General features: G+C 34.8%; 2 protein-coding genes and 2 long non-coding RNA genes across 10 annotated transcripts in view; 1 reads left to right on the top strand and 3 right to left on the bottom strand.

Annotated features, from left to right (window-relative positions):
- Positions 1 to 24979, top strand: part of LOC106131571 (tight junction protein ZO-2) — an 84287-nt gene that overhangs the window by 27888 nt on the left and 31420 nt on the right. For 4 of the 7 annotated variants that reach the window (XM_013330700.2, XM_013330697.2, XM_013330703.2 and 1 more), the window contains exon 3: positions 8561 to 8702. In XM_013330700.2, the coding sequence (XP_013186154.2) occupies positions 8561 to 8702 (142 nt within the window). Of the gene's footprint in view, positions 1 to 6736; positions 7274 to 8560; positions 8703 to 11878; positions 12068 to 19878; positions 20403 to 24979 lie in introns of those variants that run through there. The other 3 variants (XM_013330698.2, XM_060949834.1, XM_013330701.2) reach the window with 3 other exon arrangements.
- Positions 9321 to 10107, bottom strand: LOC106131573 (thioredoxin domain-containing protein 12). The gene is made up of 2 exons (XM_013330707.2): positions 9728 to 10107; positions 9321 to 9480 (listed from the first exon to the last, which is right to left on the bottom strand). The coding sequence occupies exons 1-2, from the start codon at positions 10054 to 10056 to the stop codon at positions 9324 to 9326; spliced, it is 486 nt and encodes a 161-aa protein (XP_013186161.1). The 5' UTR covers positions 10057 to 10107; the 3' UTR covers positions 9321 to 9323.
- LOC106131576 (uncharacterized) lies at positions 11963 to 14519 on the bottom strand. The gene is made up of 3 exons (XR_001228519.2): positions 14365 to 14519; positions 13027 to 13148; positions 11963 to 12044 (listed from the first exon to the last, which is right to left on the bottom strand). It is a non-coding gene; the product is annotated as an uncharacterized LOC106131576 (long non-coding RNA).
- On the bottom strand, positions 18414 to 24961 carry LOC106131574 (uncharacterized). Its single transcript, XR_009657283.1, has 4 exons — positions 24880 to 24961; positions 21646 to 21697; positions 18752 to 18809; positions 18414 to 18506 (listed from the first exon to the last, which is right to left on the bottom strand). It is a non-coding gene; the product is annotated as an uncharacterized LOC106131574 (long non-coding RNA).

Genomic DNA, 24979 nt, shown 5'->3' with positions numbered 1-24979 from the left:
CGTTAAAATTAGTTGGTATCCTATCATAAAATTCATCAACACATTATCGAACTTTGAAATTAGCTTTTACTGAGTAATTTTCTTATAGCCTTTTAATATTATAAATGCGAAAGTTTGTTTTAAAATGCACATTTTAACGAAACGTTGCAGTAATATAGATTAGACATTGAAATACTCGTAACATATAGGTATAATAAATGAAAATTTATAATGATTATAGTGATAGATTAGCTTGGTTTCTGGCAGAAGGTCTATTCGGAATGTCGTGAATGTCGAGAGATCACATATTAGCAGCTCGACATAAAAATTGTATATAGCGACTGAAACAGGATTGTACACTTAAATAACTTTTATTTTCAGAACACGATGTTGAAACCATAATTCATAAAACTACCATTTTCGTTGTAGGAACCATGACAAATGTTGTTCATAATTGACGTAAAAATTCCAGAAATTGGAACATCAGTCTAAAATAGCTCGTAGAAACTGAAAAAAATGTGAAATAGTAATCTATATTCAACTGACTATAAACAAAATAAAAGACCTAATTGGAAACATTGTAGGTACATTGCGTTACAAAAGCAATGTTGTAGGTATCAGATTTTTTTAAAATTTCAATGCAATCTGTAGGTGTAGCTAACTAGATGTTGTTCACTTCTAATTTGTTTAGTTATAGGCGGAATCTAAGGTCAACAGCGTAGGGTAAAGCAAAAAAGGTTGGGCAAAAAATGAAGCCACGTGTTTGAGCAAAAAGAGTAATGAAGCGTTCATTTTCAATGCCTTCCGAGTATTTGGATCGCTCGACAATTCTAAAAATGGCGGCAAAGGGTTGAACGATGATCTAAGATTTAGTTTATTTTTTTTGTGTCCATCTATCAACTTGATTGAACTTGACACGTTAGAATTTGAGAAGTACGGTAAGTTTGTGAAATAGGTAATATTTTTATGATTTGTAATTTCTAACTGCACAAGTATAAACAAATAAAGGAACTTTTCAGACTTCAGGATATAATATGCCGTAAAAAATATGAAATGTTGGACATTCGTGGGGATCTAGGCAACATAAATTAAATTTAATCAGTTATTTTGGGGACTAATCCAATGGCAAATTTAACCCTTAATAGTTTGATCTATGCGCTCTTAAAACTGAATTGTGCTATTACTATTGACATTGTAGTATACATATTTCATATGGAAATGCTGAAAAAATAATATCTTGTCTATATAGACGTACAAAAAACTTCTCTCTTACACAAACAAATATACCCACATTAATTTTTTGCTATCATTAGTAACAGTCCAGTCATGTCAAGCCATCTCCATGACTCGAAAATTACTCATACTCACAGCATACTCCGTGATTGTATTTGACTGACATGTGGGCCGAATTAATCAGTTTGTTTTAACTGATCTCTCAACTAATACTGTCTCAATGTTTTAGATCTTGACCTACATAATCAATTTGAGATAGTGAACTTGAAACCAGTCTTATTACATATATTACTTACAGTTAAACATAAGCAATTAAGGCGGCTTTTACATAGTACACACTTTGTCAAATCGCATCTAGATTAACATATTGGTACAATAAAGCATTTTTTGCATTAGGTGAGAATATCCTAATATTCCATTCATTTCACACGGGTAGAACAGCTGGCATAATCTAGTCCTACTAGTATCATGAGTTTCAAATCACTTCAAAGCCTCTAAATTTGTTTGACATGGTTTAATTAACTTTACCTTTACATCCACTGACTAAGACTCAAAAAATCAATTCGCTTTCAAATACGCAGACTAAGTTCAGACCCCAATACCCAAACATTGCAATTTTCATGACCCATTACTGTAGTTATTCAATACAAGCTCGTAAGCGCCACCGAGACCGGAGTATATTTGTGGCACTGTTTCTAAATTTTCGCTTTTGTTTTTAGTGTGCCGGCGCATGTGACAGTTACAGACTAGTTTAGAATACCTAGAACATAGCCACGATTAGATTGCTGATGAATGGACGACTGAAAGCTAGGTCGGTTATTCTAAAGAAACCTTTTGATTATAAATGAAATTATCAACGTCGCAGTATTATTAACAGCTTTGTTATAAGGTACTCGTACCTTTACATACATTGGCAGCTTATGACATTATACAATAAGACTGGTCACTTAAGTGGAGTACGCATTGGGATCAATGTTCGATGATTCATAAAAGTTGATCCATAGGAATTACAACTCTATGAATAAGATCATAAAGAAGTCTTTACCAAGATTGCTCTTGAAGATCTTGTAGTAGCATGGGAACTTGTGAATGACGCTCTTTTCTTTAAAAGGACTCTTTAACAAGAAGTTAACTGGAGTTTTTATGTTTATTTAGTCTCACTTCATCATTGTATTGTCTCATTGCTTTGGTATAAAAGTATTTATAATGTTTAATCGTATTACGGTATGGTTTACTCAAGTCAAATCCAGATATGTTCTAAATTAAATTCTGCATCGCCATTTCTAAGCCCTAAAAAAACAATGCGAGGACGGCCTCTGTGGCTCAGCGGTAGTACGCTTGTCTGTGACACCGGAGGTCCCGGGTTCGAATCCCGGTCAAGGCATGATGAGAAAAGAACTTTTTCTGATTGTCCTGGGTCTTGGATGTTTATCTATATAAGTATTTATTATAAAATATAGTATCGTTGAGTTAGTATCTCGTAACACAAGTTTCGAACTTACTTCGAGGCTAACTCAATCAGTGTAATTTGTCCCGTATATATTTATTTATTTATATTTAACTAACGTCAAAAGTTTTAGCTTATAATGTTCTTTGATATTTTGTTTACATACACATACATAAAGCCATGTCTATATCCCTTGCGGGGTAGACAGAGTCACCAATTTAAAAATACTGAAAGGTTATGTTCAGCTTTTAGACTTGATGATAGAATTGAATTGATTCAAATAGTGACATGTTGCTAGCACCTAAGAGAAGCAGCCCAAAATAATAATTTCAAGTTTATAAGCCTATCCTTTAGTCCTTTAGTAGTTTACGATATTTATAGAAAAGAGAAGACGTGGTCCTATTCTATTTTTTTATTGGTGCCGGGAACCACAAGGCAATTGTTGTTTATTTTGTTTACAAAATGTTACAAAAGCTCTGTTGTTTGCTCGTTTACCTTCGCATTCGATGACGCATAAATGTTTATTATTGTGCTGTCTTTTGAGTAAAATATGTCAAGTTTTATTTATGTAAGCTAGATTAATATGTTTAGGTGTCCCAATTACTTTGATTACAATTGTTAAATTATTGATTCGTATAAAAGTTATTTCAAATTTAAAAAGATCATAATTAAGGTTAGAAGTTTATCTCCCTCTTCTTTGCTACCCTACTTGTAACCTCAGGTTAAATTTCGGAGACAATAGTCTCTTTTGAAATATTTTTCCTTAGAATTCTGGATGTTGAAAATAGAAAAGAAATAATTAAGTGCATTTATAGTAGATATGACATTCAATCGAAAGATTTTCCATTTACTCCCTTCTAATCATAGGCTCATGTACTTCTAAATTAAAGTAATGTAGGCAACCTTCTTGTACGCCATAGCAAAGGTTGCCATGATTTTGTTTACATACATACATACATATAATCACGTCTATATCCCTTGCGGGGTAGACAGAGCCAACAGCTTTGAATAGACTGATAGGCAACGTTCAGCTGTTTGGCTTTATGATAGAATTTTTCAGTTAGGAAAAAATATCAATATTATTAATTATTGTCAAATATTTATATTTTATGTCCAATAATATAGTAATTTTAAACTGATTATTTCTCTTCTCTTTTCTCCTTCCGTCTCCCGTAGTGAATATCGTAACTTTGCTGCTATACTTCCTACAGAACATAATGCGGTCAGCGGTCATTGGACGGTCCATCAATAGATCTGAATCCCACGCGACTTTTGAGCTCTGAGCTCAAGTGTCCGTCCGTCTGTTTATTTGTCTCGTTTCTGTTGGCTAAACAAAAAACCTTTTGTGTGCAGTGACTAATCGCATACCTGTGACAAGATTTAAAAATGTCGACGTGCGAGAATTCAATTGGTTTAGATCATCGGTATTACAATTGTCTAAATTGTTATTGATCCATTTAATGAAGAGTTGTTGAAGCAGTTAAATCAGTTATTATTATTGCTAACTTCTTATTATTATTACAATTAATTATAAAGCATTTATTTTATTTATTAATAAAGGTATTAAAAAGTATAACAAAAAAAAAAATCAGGAAAAATTAAGATTAAAGAAAATTTTTTTCAGGCATTTCTTCCAGTAAGTCCACAATCTTAATCCCATCAATCTTTTTATGTACAAGGTTCAATCGGATATTAATTTTCTTTTGTTCTCTCTTTATTATTTTACCTTAGGCCTTATTCTGTAACAGAATGTTCATAAACGCATCAAAAACGTTTACCAAATTCGTGCGGTGTTTACAAAAGAAATTCCTTACCATACGTAGGAGCTGCCCACGCTTCGGCAGGACCCTGTTTGTGGACCTCACAGGTTTCATTTACAGATTTGAGGTACCAAAGAGATATACATACATACATATTTATTTCTATGAGAGAACTTATATTTCTAATATCTAAGCCACTCAGCTAAATTTAGTCTTATAGTCTTTTCCAGACTCATCTTTCATGTTGGCTTCATTTACCCCGTAAAGACGTGATAATGTGTGTATGTTAGTATGAGACAAGACCTTAAATAAGGTCATGTAAGTATATGCTCGTAGTGACGGTGATCAAGACTTTTAAAAGAGTTCGAAAGAGTATTATATTATATATGTATTTGGTAGCATTTTTTTATTAGATGTTGATAGGTCTTCTTAACCTATGATTTTCTGATAATTATAACAAACTCAGATGGCGAGGAAAATTTTGTCTCCGAACTTTAAATTCCTCAGATCTTTAACATTGTTACTGTTTCATCAATAAGTTCACACTGAGGTTTGACAATAAAGCTTTTCTCTGGTTTGGTAATAATAACTCGCCAAAAAAGGAAGTGGCTCCCTTATTTAAAATGCCTACAGTGTGTCAAATAGTTAACCCGGTTCATCGAGCTTCAAGAAGACGTGGCTAGCCTACAAATGATCCACAGCATGTTAAATAGCATGGACCTTATGATATGGTGAAACATTTTAAATTGCCATGAATTTGGTTTATTTATTGTACTATTATTGGTACTAACTGAGAATGGTCTTGGGGAGTAGGTGCAGGTAGTGGTATTTTTGAACCGAGCTGATAAGTTATTGCTGTTCGCGGAATTAACGTATATTGAATTAATCATAAAGGAATAAATATTTTTTTCTCAAAAGTTGCGAATCATATTATTGAACCGAATAAAATGTTGAGCAACTGATCTTCTTTGAGTTCCTTATGCGAGACAGTTTTAAAAAGTGTCCTTCCAAGAAATTTTTTGAAAAGTAGAAAAACTTACTGGAAAGAAACTATAGGAAATAATAAGTAACACCACAATACAAATAGTTCGAACTCTACCAAAATAAACTCACGTTCCTATTAAAGTCAAGGAATTCTATTCGTTTCAAAACAAAAAGTTAATGTTCATTCATAATTACATTATGTCGGCGCTTTGTGAGTCATGGAGCCATTGAGGGTAAAAAATATTCCCACTAGGAATGTGCGTGCCCTCACGTTTCTGATTTTCTGGATGAGGATCCCGAACGTATCTAACAATAAGTAAGAATAGAATGTCCACTTTCAATATAATAAATTGTGTCCGGCCTGGAATGACGATACATTTTAAAAGACCTTGGGATATAAAATGAAGTTATTAAAAAAACGATTTTTATTGAAGGACCATAATTTGCGAAGAAGTTTAGGGTAATCCAATATTCAAAAAGGTAACTTCAGTAATAAGATTAGACGATTATTTTATATTTACTTAAATAAAGACAAAGTAAACTTTTAAAGTAAAATAAGGTGAGCTTTTGAATTTCAGTCAATGAATAAATAAATAAAACATTGCAGGCTGTACTTAGTGAAAAGATTTTTTCTCCAACACTAAGAAAATTCTGCATTTCATCTATATTGATCAAATCTTCGTCTATTTGTAGACGTAGTGGCACTTCTAATTTAGTTGCTTTACTATGGCAAGCACCCGACAAAATCACAGAACTATGGTTACTTTTTTATAGACTAGGCCCTCCTTCACCGCTTTTAGTCGGGACAGGTTATTTCGGTTAGTTCATTAGTGATAAAGTGGATTGATGTTTGTTCTCATATCTCATAATTAATTTTATTATAGCATGTTGGAATAATTATATTAAGGGTGATTAAGTACATACATTTGAGATTATTTTTAATTTGACTAATTATTTCATTTTCCTAACAGAAGTATAATTATGACTAGAATGGGCAATATTCAATTATTATATAATAAAATAAATCTTAGCTGAATGTCACAGACATTTCATGCCTAATCCTACTACTATTATAAAGGCGAAAGTTTGTATGGATGTATGGATGTTTGTTACTCTTTCACGCAAAAACTACTGAACCGATTACCATGAAATTTGGTATGTAGGTAGCTGAAGACCCAGAATAACACATAGGCTACCTTTGCTTTAAACACGTTTTAAGTAGGTAAGTATTAAAATAAAACTAAGTTTTTGTCCCAGTTATGTATTAATAATAGTTTTATATAATTCCTAGTTAATCTTATCAAAAGATATCATTTACAGTTTTGATCTAATTGCCGAGCCAGACGCACCCAAATATTTATCTACGAAATTGTTTACAACAGATATCAAAAAATCAGGTTAAAATTAATACAAAACGGCATTTAGTGGCAGTGACAAGACGCGTGTAAGACTGAAATAAAAATAGCAGTGATATGTAATGCAAATAAATATTGTACGAGTTCAAGTGATAATGTGTTTAAATTAAGAAGTGATCCAATCAAGACCGAATGAGTAAGACAATACTGTCCATGTCGCAGTGAGTCAAATTAAAAAGAAAGCTAATTTTGTGGCGCCAAAATCATTCTAAATTTATTTGCTCGTTGGAAATTCGAAATCGGAACATGTGAAAAGAAGGAACATCACTAAAGTTTTTATTTTTTTATTCAAAAACTATGCCCACGGCTTTAGACATCGATCCGTTCAGCCAACCGGAGTGGAGTGATTCAAGTGACTCCTTGGAACCAGCTCCTCTGCCTCAACTTGGATATTTTGTGCCAGTAAGATGCCGATGTGATCGGACGACGCAACATGTGTGTAGGAGAAATAGAAGGTAATTTTATATATGTGGCTCTGTAAAAATGTTAGATTCGCGTTTTATCTCTGATACCATTTCACCAAACTGGTGAGATTATGGGATTTGATTTTCTCGTAGTTCCACCACAACAAAAAAAAATTGGTCTATAGGCAGTATGAAAAATGTATTTACTTACATGTGTTTCCTTAAATCTTAAAAAATGTTAACTGAGTATTTTTAGCCTTCTTTAGTTATCAACTAACGTAAGTTACTAAAAGTTTGTGCATATTAGGTGTATTGCCGGTAGGTAGGTACCTAGGTACTGATAACCGCGATAGGTCAATTATTAGGGATCCAAACGGTAAACCCGTTTTTAGGTTTTTTATATCAATCTTATCAAGAAGTACTTATAAGTAGTATGTAATAGAGATATGATACCTAATACACTTAAAGATTTTTATTATTGTTATGATAAAATCAGAATCGATAGAAAAATCGACTGTTCAAGAGAAAATATCGACCACCTAAGCTTTATTTTTAAAAAATACAACAAATTCTTCAGCTGTTATAATTCATCAGAACCATTAGGATTGAAGTAGGAATTAATCCGATTATCGATGGCTAAACAAACAAAAATGTTTATTGTGAAAGCTAGCTGCCTCTATTTTAAATTCCCTGTTTTTTCTTCAATATTATTTCTAATATTGGGAGATGTGTCTAAATAATTACAAAATAAATATGTATTTGCCATATTTAGAGGGAAGCCCCTCGCAAAATAGTACGTTCCCAGCTCTTTAGAAAAGAACCACTCCATATCTTCCCATGGATGTCGTTAAAAAGCGACTGACTAGGATTCTTTTCAATTACATCATTATAATACAGCTGAACGTAACCTTTGATTCTTGAGACTGCTGGCTCTACCCCGCAAGGGATATAAACGTGATAAGGGATATAATATAGACGTGTGAGCTGTGCCCGCAACTTTGTCCGCGTGGAATAGTTATTTTGGGCATCATTGAAGCCCTCAAGGATGAATAATTGTCCCCTTTTCTTTCTAGTTGTTCCTTATAGTTGCAGCGTGATGTTATATAGCCTAAAGCCTTCCTCGATAGATGGTCTACTCAACGCAACAATAATTTTTCTATTCGAACCAGTAGTTCCTGAGATTAGCGCGTTCAAACATACAAACTCTTCAGCTTTATAATATTAGTATAGATAAGAGTAAAACATACATATAAGTATGTATGAAATGTCCGCGTAAAAGCTAGTTGTCAATAAACAAAATCAATCATTTCTAACGGTTTTTGTTGTTATTGTCCCCAGGGAATCTCCCCGGTCTCGTCGTTCGGTATCACAATGTTCGTGCAACAGCATCTCTCGAAGGTCTTCGGCGGCGGCGTCGCCAATGCCGCTGCCTCCGCTCAACAACACGATGGAAATGTACGTGGAACCGGTCGTCGAAGATGTAAGTCACTTCTCTATATTAGCCTAGTCTTTAGTATAAGATTCGGCGATGGCACTGCTATGCGAGTCATGAATTGCATTTTTGTAACCATTATAGAGTACAATGGGATGGGAAATTAAAATATGCTTTTGGTAGTCTTTTATTACGGGAGCAGATCTTCTGCTTCTAAAGTAGATAATTAAATATAATTTTGACAAAATGCAAAATCTGATTATTCATAAGAAAATTTAAAACTTTCAGTAAGTATATTCTAAAATTACTTTTTATCTATATATATGACTCAAAAGAGCCCAGTAAGTTAATAGATTAGGGTTGACTTAGTTCTTTAAAACGGCTTACCGTCTACGTAAGGTAAAAGAATGGTCACAGTACAGTATCAAATGACGCTATTAAAAATTTAATAAATAAACATAGTTTGGTAAAATTTTATTGTCGAATTATATAAGCCTGCGTTACAGTAGATTTATTCTTCAAAGATCTTCCTGGAAAGAATGAATTCTTGATCAATTTCATGAGTTACATTATCATCATAATTACTTGATTTCTGGATATCATTAAGAGATACGGCCACATTAGATTTTGCAGCGTTAAAACCATAAATATCAAGATTTGGAACGGTGTTCATACGTCAAAAGTTTCAAGTTTGTACTTCTGCAAGACCTTTTTCATGGACTTTGCGATTTGTTCTGGTTTGCTGTAGAAATACTTGTGTTGGCTGCTTCCTTCTTCGTTGTAAATTTCGTGGTCTACGGTGCCGTAAGGAGAGATGAAGAGTATTCTGCAAAATGGGTAAAAAAATTTAATAAGCATCAGAGAATGTTGGGGATTTAGGTTATTTAAGAACCTTTATAGGTATGAGTCTTACGTATATATGTATGAGTCTTAACTCTATCATATTTTTCATTCTAATAAGGCTGATGCCTTATCCCATCAAATTAGCGAAAAGACCACCCATACTCTGATTTAGGTTACAGTCGTAGGAACGTACTAATGTGTGTGGGAAATACGTATAGTCTGCATCTTACCTAGGTATGTAAGTACCGTCTGGTGAATAACCATGTGATTTTGGCTCTTCATCATCAACCAAATTCACCATGACGAAGTGTTTGCTCAAAGATTGAATCTCCGGCGAATTTGCGAACTTTGGTTTCAGTTTCTTACATGCCGTACACCACGACTTGTGTATTATAACCATTATTGGCTTTTTATGATGAGTGGCTATCTGAAGACCAGATTCCAAGGATCCTGCCCATACGTAGTTACTGCCAAATCCATTGTCACGCCCTGCCAAAGAGCTGCAATGGACCTTCTCGAAAATTAGCGTGAAAAACGCTTTTGATATATTCCTTGCCATCACTTGTATGTTAGCGAAACTACGTATGTATTTTTATCTCAAATATCGTTGTCTATTTACATTTTAAACTTGAAATGTGTTTGCCGTTGAACAGCCATTTTGACGGATTAAACGTAAAGCGCATGACGGTTAATGCTGAGGTCGACTATCGTTAAAAAATATTGAAATGAGTCTATGGTTTGTTATTCAAATTTAAATTTCAAAGACAATAATAAAAATGTTTCGTTGTTTTTAAATTTTCATTCATTTGAGCTATTATCACTATGCTACCATCAGCGCCATCTAGTGTTTCGAAAACAAGTCTCGAAGTACGTAAAGTAGTAGTAAACCGTATCAAAGCAACCAAGAAGCAGAAAGCAGCTGTATTAACTAAACTATTTCATGTGCTTGTCGCGCTTCATCTTTGTTTGTTACAACTCCGTGAGATGCCACTACCTATTTGTTGAAACTACTGCAATGATATTTGACAATACTTTCTGGACCACATAGTTGAATTTTCGGGAAATTGCAGTATGTTGAATTTGCTCAATATCTTTAAACATGAAAACATTATGTTTAGATCTGATGATAGAATTACTGCTGGTGAGCCTACTTGAAGAAATTTCTTTAGAAATAAGAAGGTACCTAGTGCCCTAGCATATACCTACTTAGTTATTTTTAATTAGTCTAAGTTTATATATAATTTTTCGGTACAATCGCCGCACATCTGGTAATGAAACGGAAATTATGGCAAGTAATGAACTAGGCAGATTCAGAAGTAATTATTGTGAAAAATAAAAAAAAACCGGCACCAATAGAAAAAAGTATAGGACTTCTCCAGATTTTTCCCATGGATGTCGTAAGGGATAGGCTAATAAAGTTAGGATTCTTCTTTAAGGCGATGGACTAGCAACCTGTCACTATTTTAATGAATTTTAATTCTATCATTAACCAAACAGCTGAACGTAGCCTTGCAGTCTTTCCAAGATTAGAGGCTCTGTCTACCCCGCAAGGGATATAGGTAGGTATGTATGTAACACGAAGTGAAATTTGGGTGGCCGATTTATCTTTAAAGCACAGTTGAAACCACGGAATTAGGTATTTTTTACAGAGATAGTGACGATTTCTGATGAGCAAAGCTAGTAAGTGTCTACTTACTAAGCTTTGATCGAATAATTATGTTATGTAGTAGGATGTTAATAATTTATACTCCAGTTTATAAACAAAACAAAAATTGAAGAATCATAAAGCAAGTAGGCAGACAAAAAACAACGATGATCCATTGAATCCTGAACAGTCATAAATTGTTGTTGCTCTTAATCTTCAATTCCCAATTAAGTGATCAGATTTGATTTTATAATGTTTAAACAAGCATGCTCTGCGTAATCTGCAGTTAAACACCCACAAAACATTAGATGACAACTTTTTAAAGTTACTCGTGTGGATCGGCGCGTGCCATGCGTGTGCGCATGTTTTTATCCCCTTTTCAAACATAACTATGTCGATGCGTCTCGCTCCATGTAGGCTATTGGAAAAAGCAGATAAAATATGATAATTAAATGTAATTTGAGCGTGATTGCATCTCGTCAGTGATCACAGAACGCATTTCAAACCGTAACAACCCAGCATCGACTCGCGTTTACAAACATGCTGTGATCCTTGCAAAAACGGGGTACTATAGATTTAAATATTTTGCATAAATATTCATCTATTAGACATCTCGTTCCAACCTTAAAATAAAAATCTCACGGACAGTGGCTTATTTTTATTTAAAAAAATAAGTTCTACTTTCAAATTCGCGCGCTATTTTCTCTTTTTTTTAACGTAGAGCCAGTGTTGTGTGATGATGAACATGTATGGGAATCAAGGGCGTCATAGGAACATGTACGGAACGGTGCGGTCGATGGTACCAACGCGGACGACGCCCCTCGCTCCGGGATTGGAAGACGTCATGTATTCTCCGCCATATTTCTACCACATACCGCCCCCTCAGCCGCTGAATACGTATCCTGGAAGGAAAAGACGGAAAAGGGTAATGTAGTAATTGGAATATTTTGCACATTTTGCCATTTTCAAAATTTTGCCAAATTGGGCAGATGATGTCTTATTTAGACTAGCTATATCTAACAAGATTGATCTATAACACCTACATTATTGATAAGCAAAGAAATTAGCTAATAATTATAAATGTAATATTCAAATTTATTGCTAGAATAAATAATTATGAACATCTTTATAAATTTCTTTCCACCCAACTTATAACTCTTCAAGTTGTCTGCAACCATGAGCAACCATCAAATAGCATCAACTTTAGATCATTTGCATATCAGGCTATGATTAAACATGATGATCTTTAAGGATTATCATAAATTAGAGAAGATGATGATGATTTCTCAGATCAATACACTTCAGCAATTGATGTATTCCAAGCCATTGACAGTAGGTATCTGTAATGTAGCGTGCCAAGTTTTTCCTCCCACTTTCTAAGAGATACATTAACACGTTCATCTACGTCTATATTCATCCAGTGATTGTATTTGATTTTAAATTTATATTCAACTTAATAACTTGGGTAACAAACTAGTTTGCCATTGAAATAAAAGGGGCGTTTCGCACACCTTTGGTATTAGTCACACCACATCTGATTTTTGATAAGTTTATCCGCGACCCATGAAATATATTAGTATTGGGTTTTATGGATTTAGAAGATCGAGTATTGAATGGTCAAGATTAGTGAAGATTGTAAATAAAACTATATTATTAGTTGTTTTTTTCTGATTTTCTTTTTCTTATGGTGCAATAAAGAGTCTATCTATCTATTTCGTGGCCTTTCAGTCTTTTCAAAACCGCTAGCTCTGTCTCCACCATATGGGATAAAGCCGTAACTATATGTACGAATGCTATTTCGTTTTATTTTAACCATCTTCAAATTATCTAAAAGGTTAGGTTTTGTTAGAAACCTACCTATCTTAGATAGTTATCATTGTTTACCTTGGTTTTGATTATTTTTCTTTTTTTCTCGCAGACTGCTCCGTTTGTTTCGAAATCCGTTGGTTGGTCGTCCTTTGTTCCCATTTTTCTACTTCTCCAAACTGTTCCTGTTTCGTCGATGTCTGTTTATGATTTCAGTCATTATTCTATAGGACACATAAAACGATGTGCTGAACACGGCAGCGTCTATCAACAGTTTTTTATAGTATTTCATTTTTTTAGCCTAATACTATTTGCTATGACATTATTTAAAGATGAATTTTGTGATCATTGATGGAGAATTGACAGGAATATTCTTTCAAATTAAATAGAACCTTTTTAATTCTTAAATAAGTTTAACCAGTAAAATTAAGACATACATACATACATATGGTCACGTCTATATCCCTTGCGGGGTAGACAGAGCCAACAGTCTTGAAGACTGAATGGCCACGTTCAGCTATTTGGCTAAATGATAGAATTGAGATTCGAATAGTGACAGGTTGCTAGCAATAAATAAAACTAGGGAAAAAATCTAATTTTAAAACTGTTATCTATCTGAGGATCGTCTGACATACTAATATTTGCATTTCATCGGGGGATGGGTGACGGGACTTTTCATAAACATATTGTATAATTTCTGGGGTTCAGAGGTCATTTCATTCATCTGCAGGTTCTTAAAACAAAGTTTCTCCCTCCATCTCTTTCCCATGAATGTCGTTAAAGGCGACTTATGACATTCATACAATCCAATAAGGCAAATGTTGCTGAGGTGAGAATTGTCGCTTTTGTAAAAAACTTTCTTATCCAATCCAGGATCATGGGCAAAAGGCACATCACGGACTTCTCTTTAGAGTATATATTTATTTATACATAGAACGTATCCGTTCAATTCTACCATAAAGCCAAATAGCTGAATGTGGCCTATTAGTCTTTACAAGACTGTTGGCTCTGTCTACCCCGCAAGGGATATAGACGTGACTATATACTATATGTATGTAACTTATCCGTGATTAAGATTAAGAGGACGTAGAAAGCAAAATTAACTGGGTGAGTGAGATAATATACATACATCCGTATTATCACGTCTATATCCCTTGCGGAGTAAACAAAACCAACAGTATCGAAAAGACCAATAGGCCACGTTCAGCTACTTGACTTAATGATAGAGTTGAGATTCAAATGGTAACAAGGGTCTAGCCCATCGCCTAATCCCAAGTTTATAACCCTATCCCTTAGTCGGCTTAGGCTAAACTCACTTTGCATTTGAGTAAGATGGAAATACGAGTAGATCAAAGCTTCTGCCTAATTTATTCTTATTTATCTTTTAAAATATAATAATCATCAGTATCAGCTTACTTTTTGGTTAGTCACTCCCCATAATCTCGCCTGTTTCCCGAAATTTGTCGATAAACCGTCTCATCGCCTTGTAGGACACATAAAATGAACCTGTGAATATAGCTAAGTCTGCTATCATTTTATCATATTTCATTTTTATTTATTTATTGACTAAAGCCACTATCTCATCTCCTTAAATCGGATTGTTACTGTGACTCACATTTTTGACGTGACATTTGAAATTATGTGTGTCTGACACAATGTCCAATTTTTTTCTTATAATTTACCCAGAGTATGCCTTATGCATTTCCTGAATTTATTTACGCTCTACGGAAGAATAGAGACATTTTAGTCCCAGTAGTCGTTCACGTTATCTTTAGAGAATCCTTAGTTTAAAAAGGTTTAAAGCTAAGGCTTTCTTTTGGCTCCACACTTGGAGAAGGCAACCGGTTCAAATCCAGGAGCCATCATCCTGGCATTAGTTCAGGGTACGTCCTCTTATGGTCGTCCTGTCATGAACCTGCCTATGACCAAGATCGTGGTGTGGGCCAGTTTGGTAGAAGCAATGCCCGTCTGACCTCCGAGACCTTGCTGAAGAACCTAACCTAATGGTTACATATCCAGTTGACTGTGTAGGTTTCCTGAAGATATTATCTTTTACTGTTAAAGCCAGGAGTATAATTCATATTATTGGACCTTCGCCGCTAGCTTAGAAACTTTATTAGTTGCCAATTAAGTAATATTCTCTCTCCTGATTATTAATTAATCCATTAATTAATTCACTAGAAATCAACTTAATTAAATAGATAGACTGACTTCATAATTAAAAGATGATTTCTCTATACGTAAGATCTTAAAATAGATCGCGTGAAATTTATGGCTTCTTCATAGGTGCATAGTTTTTGAACCCACGGTGTTCCTATATACTTATCTCCTCCCAGAGAAACATTCATGTCAAACTTATAAGGCACTTCCTACAATCACAATTTTTTTTTATCAAATTTTATATTTTTGTATTATCATCGTAAATAAAATGTTATTCTTTGTCACATTCGTTTCTTACATAACATACCTCTGCAAGCTTTATCTACTCAATGTTATTGAAACTCACATACGTGCATGTCATGGATCTGGTATAAGTACTGTTCCTGTTGGGGTTGTAACAGACTAAGTAGATACGCGGATAATCCTTTCTTGTCTTTGTGTGTTCCTGGTTGCATCTCCAGCATTTTGTTTTGCCACCTGGTGTCCGGTCTTTTGATATTTTTCTCTACACTTTATCCCATCCTCGCCATCCCCAGCTCATCCATGTCATCATCTTAAGCAATGTCAAGCAAAGATTGATTCGATATTGATAGGGCAAACCTCAATACCAACGAAGGCGTTTCTTTTTTATTTATTTACTAATATTACGTCACGAATATGAAGATCTTTACGCGGTCTTCCCACACCCAGCATTTTTATCTCGGTAACACGCAGATCTTGCTTGTATCGCGCTAGCATTGGCGTCAATTTACTGGTGTTTTCTCTCTCATCTTTCCCTCATCTTTGCGTTATCCCAGTTGCAACTTCAGCTACTACACTTCGTAACTCCTTGGCCCTATTTTTGGCAAATCTGTCCAATTTGTCCGGTCTTTCTTATCTGTTCAATTTACAGTGTCTTCAGTTTAAAGACCTTTGGCATGCATTATTTCGCGAAGTTAAGCCAGGATTTTTTTGGCGTGACACTTCTACCTTTCATAGTTCAGCGGAGGCGGCATATTTAGGAGTTCACAAATACAGGTATTCTATTCCCTACTAAATGAAAGCAGCCATTAAAAATAATAAACTAGCCATCTATTAAATAACAGAGTTGAGACATGTGCTAACAGACACTTAACCAAAATACGGGTAGACCAAGTTCAGGGTTCAAAGCTGATACTACTGCTTACGGCTTCCACTCCTACGTGTTCTGGTCCTTTTGAAGTCGTTCCACCGTCATTTCTGAAAATTTGACATTTCATTAAGAGATACTTACATACTTTTTTACTTGCGAGTTAATTTTATCGGGAAGAACACGTAAGAAAAATATTGTTTTTACTGACCTTACATTAGTATGTATTTTAGATTATAAACATGTAGAATACAAAGAAAAAAAATATCCGCTCAGGGGAGACAGACCCAATAGTAATGAGTATGATCTGAAGACCCCATTTAAGAACAATATAGTAGATATCTCTAGTTACAGTTGCAATTTCATTTTGAATAAGACAAAATAGTGGCACTTTGCGAAGCTCTTTTATGAGACCTCTGGTGGTGTCTCTCCTCTTACTCAAGAAGGTACCCGCCATAAGACAGTTTAACACTTCCAACATTAGCAATAGTAAACATAAAGTGACTTCTCTTAAAATTATACTAAAAGACTTTTGTCTTGGGCTTCGCTCACGTGAAAACTTTCAAATAACATATCCTTTGTCACTCCTGAAGATATATCTGAGCTTATCTTTGTGCCACAAATACCCGTCCAGTAGTTATAGGACTATTTTCTTTAAAAACGAAAAATACTAATTATCTTTTCTATATTTGTAGGGATCGTACCTGTTGTCTTTCGCTTGCTTTACACGCGTCTTTTTCCGGAACATTGGTAAATCCGGCAACTGGAATAAACCATATGACCAGGCTATACATGATGTCATAGAAAACACCATGAAAATCATTCGCATTGAATCTCGCCTGTCCATGTCAATGAGGCCACCTTAATTTTATATCCATAACAAAGTTTGTAATAATATTATCTAAATAAAATAATACAAAAAAAATATTTTTCACTCCTTGTCTTGATGTATTAACATTCCTGTCAAAATTTTTGTCAAAAATCTTGAGACAAACAGTTTTTTCTATCACTATACTATTACTATTGTCTTTGGTCTAAAGCTATTTCCCACACAATGTTTACAGTGTACACCACTTTTTTTTATTATTTACGATCACAAGACAGAATTGTTTTCTTTTCAGTCACATTTTAATGATTTATATAAAAATGATAAGCCGCCGCCGCAGTTAAAGCGACTGTTAATCCTTTTAACATTGAATTCATCTTGTGAAAAATAAAGAAATAAAATTTCTAAAAAATATTTGTAAGCGTTTTAAATAATGTCACAAACGCAAACATCAATCACATGTCACATGCCTATTTTTGTGATAATAAATCTAAGAATAAATATTTTTAATTGAACCTCTTTTCAATAAATAAGTAACCGTCCTCAGAGGAAGGACCTCAGGAAAAGACATACCTAGTAACAATCGCTAAAACACACAAACATAAAAATATAAAGTCAAATAATGTTTTTAAATCTCTGCTAAAACTTGATAACTTTAAAAAAAACCATAGACGTAGAATCTTAAACTCCCAAGTTCCTTACTTTTTCTAGTTGACTTCTAAGCAAGTGTGGACAAAATGTGACCCAATCTCAAACTTTCCTTATCCAACATTACTTCACTGTTGTGCAAAATTCTCTCAATGCTTCGGCGAAGCTATTACTTAGAACTTTTTATTTGTTAGTTTTTTTTTGCGGTTAAACCCGCCGACCAAGTTTTAGTGATTATCAAGCATAACAAATTCCTAATCAAACAAGATAAATAAGAAAGCGAAGTAAACAAAAGTGTAAAAGGTGATAATTATTTTTAATGCTCCATCACTTCTCTTACATAAAATCAGTCATAATCACACGTCTGACGGTCGTCCTTATCAGCTTGTGGTTTCTTGCACTTCGGCACCTTAGGGTAGACTACTTCTGGGCATGGACTATCCTTATCTTGCTTAATAACTGTCTTCTTTACTCGGCAAGGTGATTCTTTCATTATGTTAGAATCATCAAGTGGCGGAGGGAAGATCAACCCAAAGGAATACGCCAATCCAACAAAGGGCACAGACAATATACCCAGAAGTTTTATAACTTCCCTTTGGTTCCTTTGGTCTTGAGGTGGAAATGCTTTTATCCTGTCTTGAAGCATTCTCTGGACGTGTTTTTTTCCAGTCAAGCACCATAGGCGAGCTGGTTTCAGACACCGAATCATTTTGTTTGCTATGTGTTTGAGATTGGGCTATGTAATTTTTCTTCCTTAGTGTTGGATCATTGCGGTTTGTTTATTAGTAAATCCGTTTCTCTTGGCTGGTACCAAGTCTGAAAATTGATAGTTTAGTTTTACTAAAGATTAGGATAAAAATGTTGATCTATGATTAGGATTACAAATGACACGCTAAAATAAATATTGCAAATTGGAAAAAAGAAAATGGAAAAGCGGACCCCGTGATATACTAGCATCGCATGAAGCTAATTTCCGACGATGCTATAAAAAAATATATTTTATGCTAATATATTGTAACGTTTCAACTGCCCAGTTTATAATAAATACAAAAACAAATTACCGTTACGGCCATCTTCTACGACTGTTATCGAAAATTGTTGCTGCACATGAGAAGACTGCTGAAATTGTTATGATGGTTAGCAATTCGTATTTATTCATGACATTTTATGTAACAGAAGTGATTAGGTGTTCTGGCTGTACTAAAATTTCTTTAGAATCGACATGTTTAGCCGAGGCTTGGCCACGGCTTTGTGTTTTGCTGACAAGCGTAGAAAGTTTGTCAAAAAACAATTTTAATGTCAGTTTTATTTTTCTTTTGATCTTTCAAGAAGATCCAATATGTCATTGATAAGCCTGTGTTACCGCTAAACGATTAACATTTATTAATTTTCTATTCAGGAATCTCTTTCGTGACTCTTCTTATCACGCGTTTGTAACTTGTTTTTAAATTATGCACATTTCTTTCGTTATGTTATACTTGGTACTAATTAAATACTACAACTATAAATTATAAAAACTTGTTATATGCTAAAACTTGTAATAGACGTCATCGATCTGTAGTCATTAGATTTAATGTTTATGATTTAATATTACATTTTGAAGCAAAAACAGGTTATTTTAGAAGACTATTTGTGAAGAAATGATCACCTGTCCCTCAGCAAGTCACAACAAGTCTTACATTTATAGAAGTCGTGTAAAAAATACCAATTACATTGCAGGTAAGAAAGAATCATCCATATACAATAGCCGACCGACCGTTTCAATGTTGTTATCTGTGCCTACAAGGGTTGTGTCTGTGTGCGTCCTTGCGCAGGAGTGTCCCGCTTGGAGGTTAGTTCTCGCGGCCTTCACCAGAGATGCATTGGGATTGGGACCGGTTTGATTTATCGATTCGATCTATCAGTTCAACTTTCCAAGACATATTAATTTAAAATCATCTAAGATTTTAATGCCACCTTAACACAATTGAAAATTTCTTATCACTTTTTTAAAGAGTCAAGACTTAGGTGAATTCATCATAACAATCAATATTGCGGTCAAGTGGCCTGTCAGCGACTGGTCATTGCTTGTTGAACAGTCGAACTAAAACTTATTAAAGCTTTGAGACTGAGTCCGCTCCGTGCCTCCTTGTAGTGGGAGAGCAAAACCTGTAGATACTGTTCGCTCACTTCGGGACGGTCTACCTGCGGATCCGTTGTCCCTTTCACTCGCTAACTGGCAGATACCCAAACAAGATTTTCGGTTTCACCTCGCCACTCTGGTATGCAAAGATTGATAGCTTTTAAGACCATTTGGTTTTGAAAGCGGCCAGAAATCACGCACGGTTAACTTTTCGCCTGGCGTCCTTAGAAACGGCCCGGCCCCGCTCCGAACAAAACTAACGTGCCTGTTTTTAAACTTTAATAGTTCATAATGTCATTACTAGTTATTGATTTGATGTGCGTTGTAACTCTTTAGTTTAAAGTAAGCCAGTGAAGCCGTATTGCTGGGGATCGGAGTTGTGCCATAACTTGTGTGCCTAGATATTTCTATTAGTTGCCGTATAATTGGACTTTCAAGGAGTTTGAAGTGAAAAGTGTTGTGGAACCTAAGTGTAACGTTTGGATTTTGTGTCTTTGGATAATGGTTTTACGAAAATGGATCCAATGGCAACAGACAACGGATTAGTGGTGAATAATTTGAACCACGTCCGGAGTGACTCTCAGTCTCAGGTAAGCCGAGTGGATGAGGCAAAACACGTTTGTTGCATACCTACCTATGAATAAGTGCAATGACTTCTCAATCATTTAGGTGTATTTAAAGTGGTAGGAACTTTAATCAGCCTTGTAACTTTTCCAAATTTACCAACACCTAATTGCTTTCTTGATATCCTACTTACTTACATAACCAAGTTGACTACAAATGACCAAAATAAGTTTATCTCCAAATGAAAGAACTAGGTAACACACTCGTATTACTAGCACCTAATACCCAAAAAAAGGAATGTGTTTGTCTTTTAAACGTTTAATGTAAATTTGTCAATAAGTCGTCACTTAGGTAGATAGATTTAACATTGGAAAAAGAAAGGGATATTATTTTCAGATCGATATTAAGTTTTATCATAAAATCCATCTACCCGTGGAAGTTACGATATAGGTACAACAGTGTGATATTTATCACAATGATACAATCTGAAATCACTTTCAATCTTAAAACCAAGGTAAGAACGAATGTTCATAGGTATCTCCAATTACAATGATGCAATTGGTTATATGCATGTTATGTACCTTGAAATGCAAGTTCGAGTAAGTACCTATCTGCAGAAGGCACATTATAAGTACCTACTAAGTATAATTACATAGTTACACCTACCTGTTATTATGCATATCAAGTGTGTCTATGAGCAAATTTTTTTGGAATTTGACGTCGTTTTTACTCTTAATCATATTTTCTTCATCGTAACTTAGGTACTTTTTGAACACAATTACTTTGATAAAACTCCATGAACCCTATTTTCGACATTGAAATTCTTAAACGTACATTACACCATGAAAAAATCACGCTCGTCTCACCTGTCGCCTTAATAACAAAACGGGCGGACAAAGCACTAACGTAATAATAAAGAGCCGTAAAATCGAATGGATCCATGATAAAAGACCCATTTTTTGCACAGACAACATCCAAATTCGGTGGAAGGCACATGTCAGATATGACGTCACTATCCCCGCCGAAACCAGTTTCGCGCCAATTCGCAGCTGTCGACAGCAAGCCAATTTTCTTTTTTTTTCGTGGCCTCGGGCTCAGCATTCAGCCTCCAAGATACACCGTTAACTCCATTAATTATGGACTCCTTGTTTTCTTGGTTGCTTACCGAGAAATTCCTAAGAATTTGTTTTAAATGATCATGTTTTAAGTATAATTGAAACAAAATTATCTAAAACATGCACACAATAAAATGCATGGATTGTGACTCACTCCTTTGGCGTTCCCACGTCGTAAACCGGGTTCTTTGACCATACGATTTCCGCTGTAAATAAGTAAACGTATAATTTTAGACGATTTTAAAATTAAAGCCTGTCATTACTCAGGCTAGGAATAAATGATCATGATTATAATATCACTCAACAAGTCCTTTTACCACTTTTGAATTTGTTACTTGAAAAAAATTCAAATTCTTCTATACAAAGATTTCGGACTGTCTATGATGCGTCTATTTATGCGTTCCATTTCATCACATACTTAAAACGATTTAATCGTAAATTGTAACAGAATATTTAACCTCTTTTGTGTAATAACAGACAATTACTTAATGTAATTATCTGAATATAAACTTCTGACTGGAAAAGTATTATAAAATAACTCCCGTGGGTTCGAACTTACGACTTTGTGGGTCACTAAGCAAACGCCACTGAGCCACGAAGGCAGTAAAATTTATTTTATGACTCACTCAAGTGCAAGGTTTACTTAGTATTAGTAACAATCTTACAATGTTTCTGGTCACATAAATACACACACATCTTAATCCCTTACGCGGCGTAATAGTCTACACTACAGATCCAAAAGTCACAAGATTTGAAGGCAAAGTAAGATTCCTATTTCTGAATCTTATTAGAAGCCTGTGTAAGAAGACTCTCAAGTTTATATATACCTACCTACACATATTTAACATACTTATACAAAACCACGTCTATATCCCGGATGGCTAGACAGAGACTCCATTAGACTGTATGTTTTTATTCATCCAATCACTACTTGCAAGATTTTCTCAGGAAAGGAAAACAGGGGTAAAGCAATAAGTTTCCTTCAATCTTATGCCGTGTGGTTGTCGGCATTTTAGAATAGAACCACCCCATATCTTTCCTGTTGATGTCGTAAAAGGCGACTTACGGATAGGCTTATAAACTTGGGATTACCCTTCTGGGCGATGGGGTTCAACCTGTCACTATTTGAGTCTCAATTACATGCAGTTAATTATTCAGCAAAAACAGCAGCAGTCTTTTCAAGATGAGGGTCTGGTGAGGAACCATGGTATATATTGTATACGTATAACATTTGAGGTAAGCTGTTTAATTCAAAGCTCTGAACCCGCAATAGCTAATATTAATTTAGATGTTAGTATTACGGGTAAATAATGATATACCTATGTTGGTTTTGGCACACTCGCCCGAACTTAGTCAAAGTGGTCATTTTGTAGCTGCAGTTAGGTAGATACTATTTGTAGAAGAAAACGGGAAGTGTATGCGTGTAGTTTATGCGACTGCTCTAAATCCGTTTCGATATCTTAGACCTATTTTCAAACGAGATGGTGCGATACGGTAGCTTAGCTTGTGTTGGTTGAATTCTTTATTTGGATATACATAAGCCTATCCCTTAGTCGCCTAACTATCGCTAAGTGTGTAAAGTTTGGCCATCTTCTATCCTATCATGAGAGAAGTAAAGAAGAATTAAGTAGGTACTAGTTGGCTGGCAAACTTCCACTATTTGAATCTCAATTCTATCATTAAGCCAATCAACGAACGTGGCCTTTCAGTCTTTTCAAAATTGTTGGCTCCGTCTTCCCCGCAATGTATATAGACGTGATTTGACTTCGTTCACTGTAAAATGAAATCTTTGTTATCAATAATATGTCACTGAAAATCTCAATTCACAAAGTTACCCCCTTTAGAGCGTTTTTGTATACCAATTTTCGAGTTTTACCAAGCCTAACATGATGCACATACATACATACATATAGTCACGTCTATATCCCTTGCGGGGTAGACAGGGCCAGTCCTGAAGAGACTGACAGGCCACGTTCAGCTATTCAGCTTGTGTGATGTAGGAATTTTATAAATGAAATTTCTTTCAAGTACAGACCACAGAACTCAAACTCAAACTCAAAATATTTATTGCATAACTGTGTAGACATGTAGATGGAATTACATTTAACAGTATCAACAGTTTGCCCATTCAGGCATGCAATATTTTTTAGTATTGAAAATACTAACGTATATTGTTAATTAAATATATAATTTCTGTACAGACATCGGTCAGTTACAATGTTATTATGTTTATGTAGGTATTACGATTTGAAAGTAAACCTAGGCAGAGGAATATGGCCATTCAACAGAAGAGCTCGTTTTCATAATGAGCATGATAGCTTTCTTATTAACTGGCTGCTTATTGACTATGACTGGTTTAATGGGAAACGTGGTCAGTCATCTTTTATTAATGGCGGTGGGAAAATCTCCGAGTAACTTGCCTGTCTTTTAGCTCCAATATATTTTTTTATGTATAAACATACATGTATATATAGTCACGTCCATATCCCTTGCGGGTTAGACAGAGCCAAAGACTATTGAAGCCACGTTTAGCTGTATAATTGAGATTCGAGTGAGAATGAGAGAGAATAGAGATAGCGGTTACTACCTAATCGCTTTTAAAATGTGTTTTAGTTGCAAAATTGGGATAAGAGCTTTAAACATGTATTATTGGTTAGGATTTAGTTGTTATCTTTCTGGCGTTACCTAGGAATTTTACTACAACCATACTTTTTGCCTCTGACTTTTTTAGTTCTATGATTTTATGGCAAACCATTCTTTTAAAATGAAAGAAAATACCATACGTAAATTCAAATAAGCAACTGAATGTGTCGCCATGATCTAAGCTGGATCTCTTGATTCAAAATTAACGTATGAAATCGTTCGGTGTTACGTAAAATCACGTCTGGAAATTGGAATGGAATATATCTTTCAGTCTTTTCGCGATTGTTGACTCTGTCTACCCCGTAAGGAATAAGACGTGATGATATGAGATTAAGCTTTAAGTTCACTATTTACGGCTTTGTTTAAAGACCTTGAACGGTTGTTTGTAAGCGGCGTGCATCAAGCTTCCTTCGAAGATCGTAGATCCATGTAGGTGGTTGGTGGTAACTATTAGGTTTTCAGTGCGGCTCTTCTTACATACACAAATTTTATTGTATTGAAAAAAAAAAAAATTTAACGTTGTCATTTCGGTTATCAGATTACGTAAGATAGGCGTACCTATGTCGACCATATGTATATTGTATACATATTTATGTATGGATACATTTGTATAAATTTAAGTGTGTTACAAATATTAGTAATATTTGTATCACATACATTTAGATACTACTCAAATTCGATCGAACCGCTTGTGATGAATTGAGTTCAAGTGAGTTTGAACCACAAACTAAATAGAGATACCTACCTACTATGTTTGAACGGCGGCGCTCGTAGCTTGTCTCGTACGGCGGTAAACCGGACGAACTTCACAGTACTCAGATTCAGTTTGTGAGGTTGCCTTCACT

This window comes from Amyelois transitella, chromosome 20 (genome assembly GCF_032362555.1).
Source record: "Amyelois transitella isolate CPQ chromosome 20, ilAmyTran1.1, whole genome shotgun sequence".
In the NCBI taxonomy this organism is placed as follows: domain Eukaryota; kingdom Metazoa; phylum Arthropoda; class Insecta; order Lepidoptera; family Pyralidae; genus Amyelois; species Amyelois transitella.
This window is presented reverse-complemented; position numbering and strand designations above follow the sequence as displayed.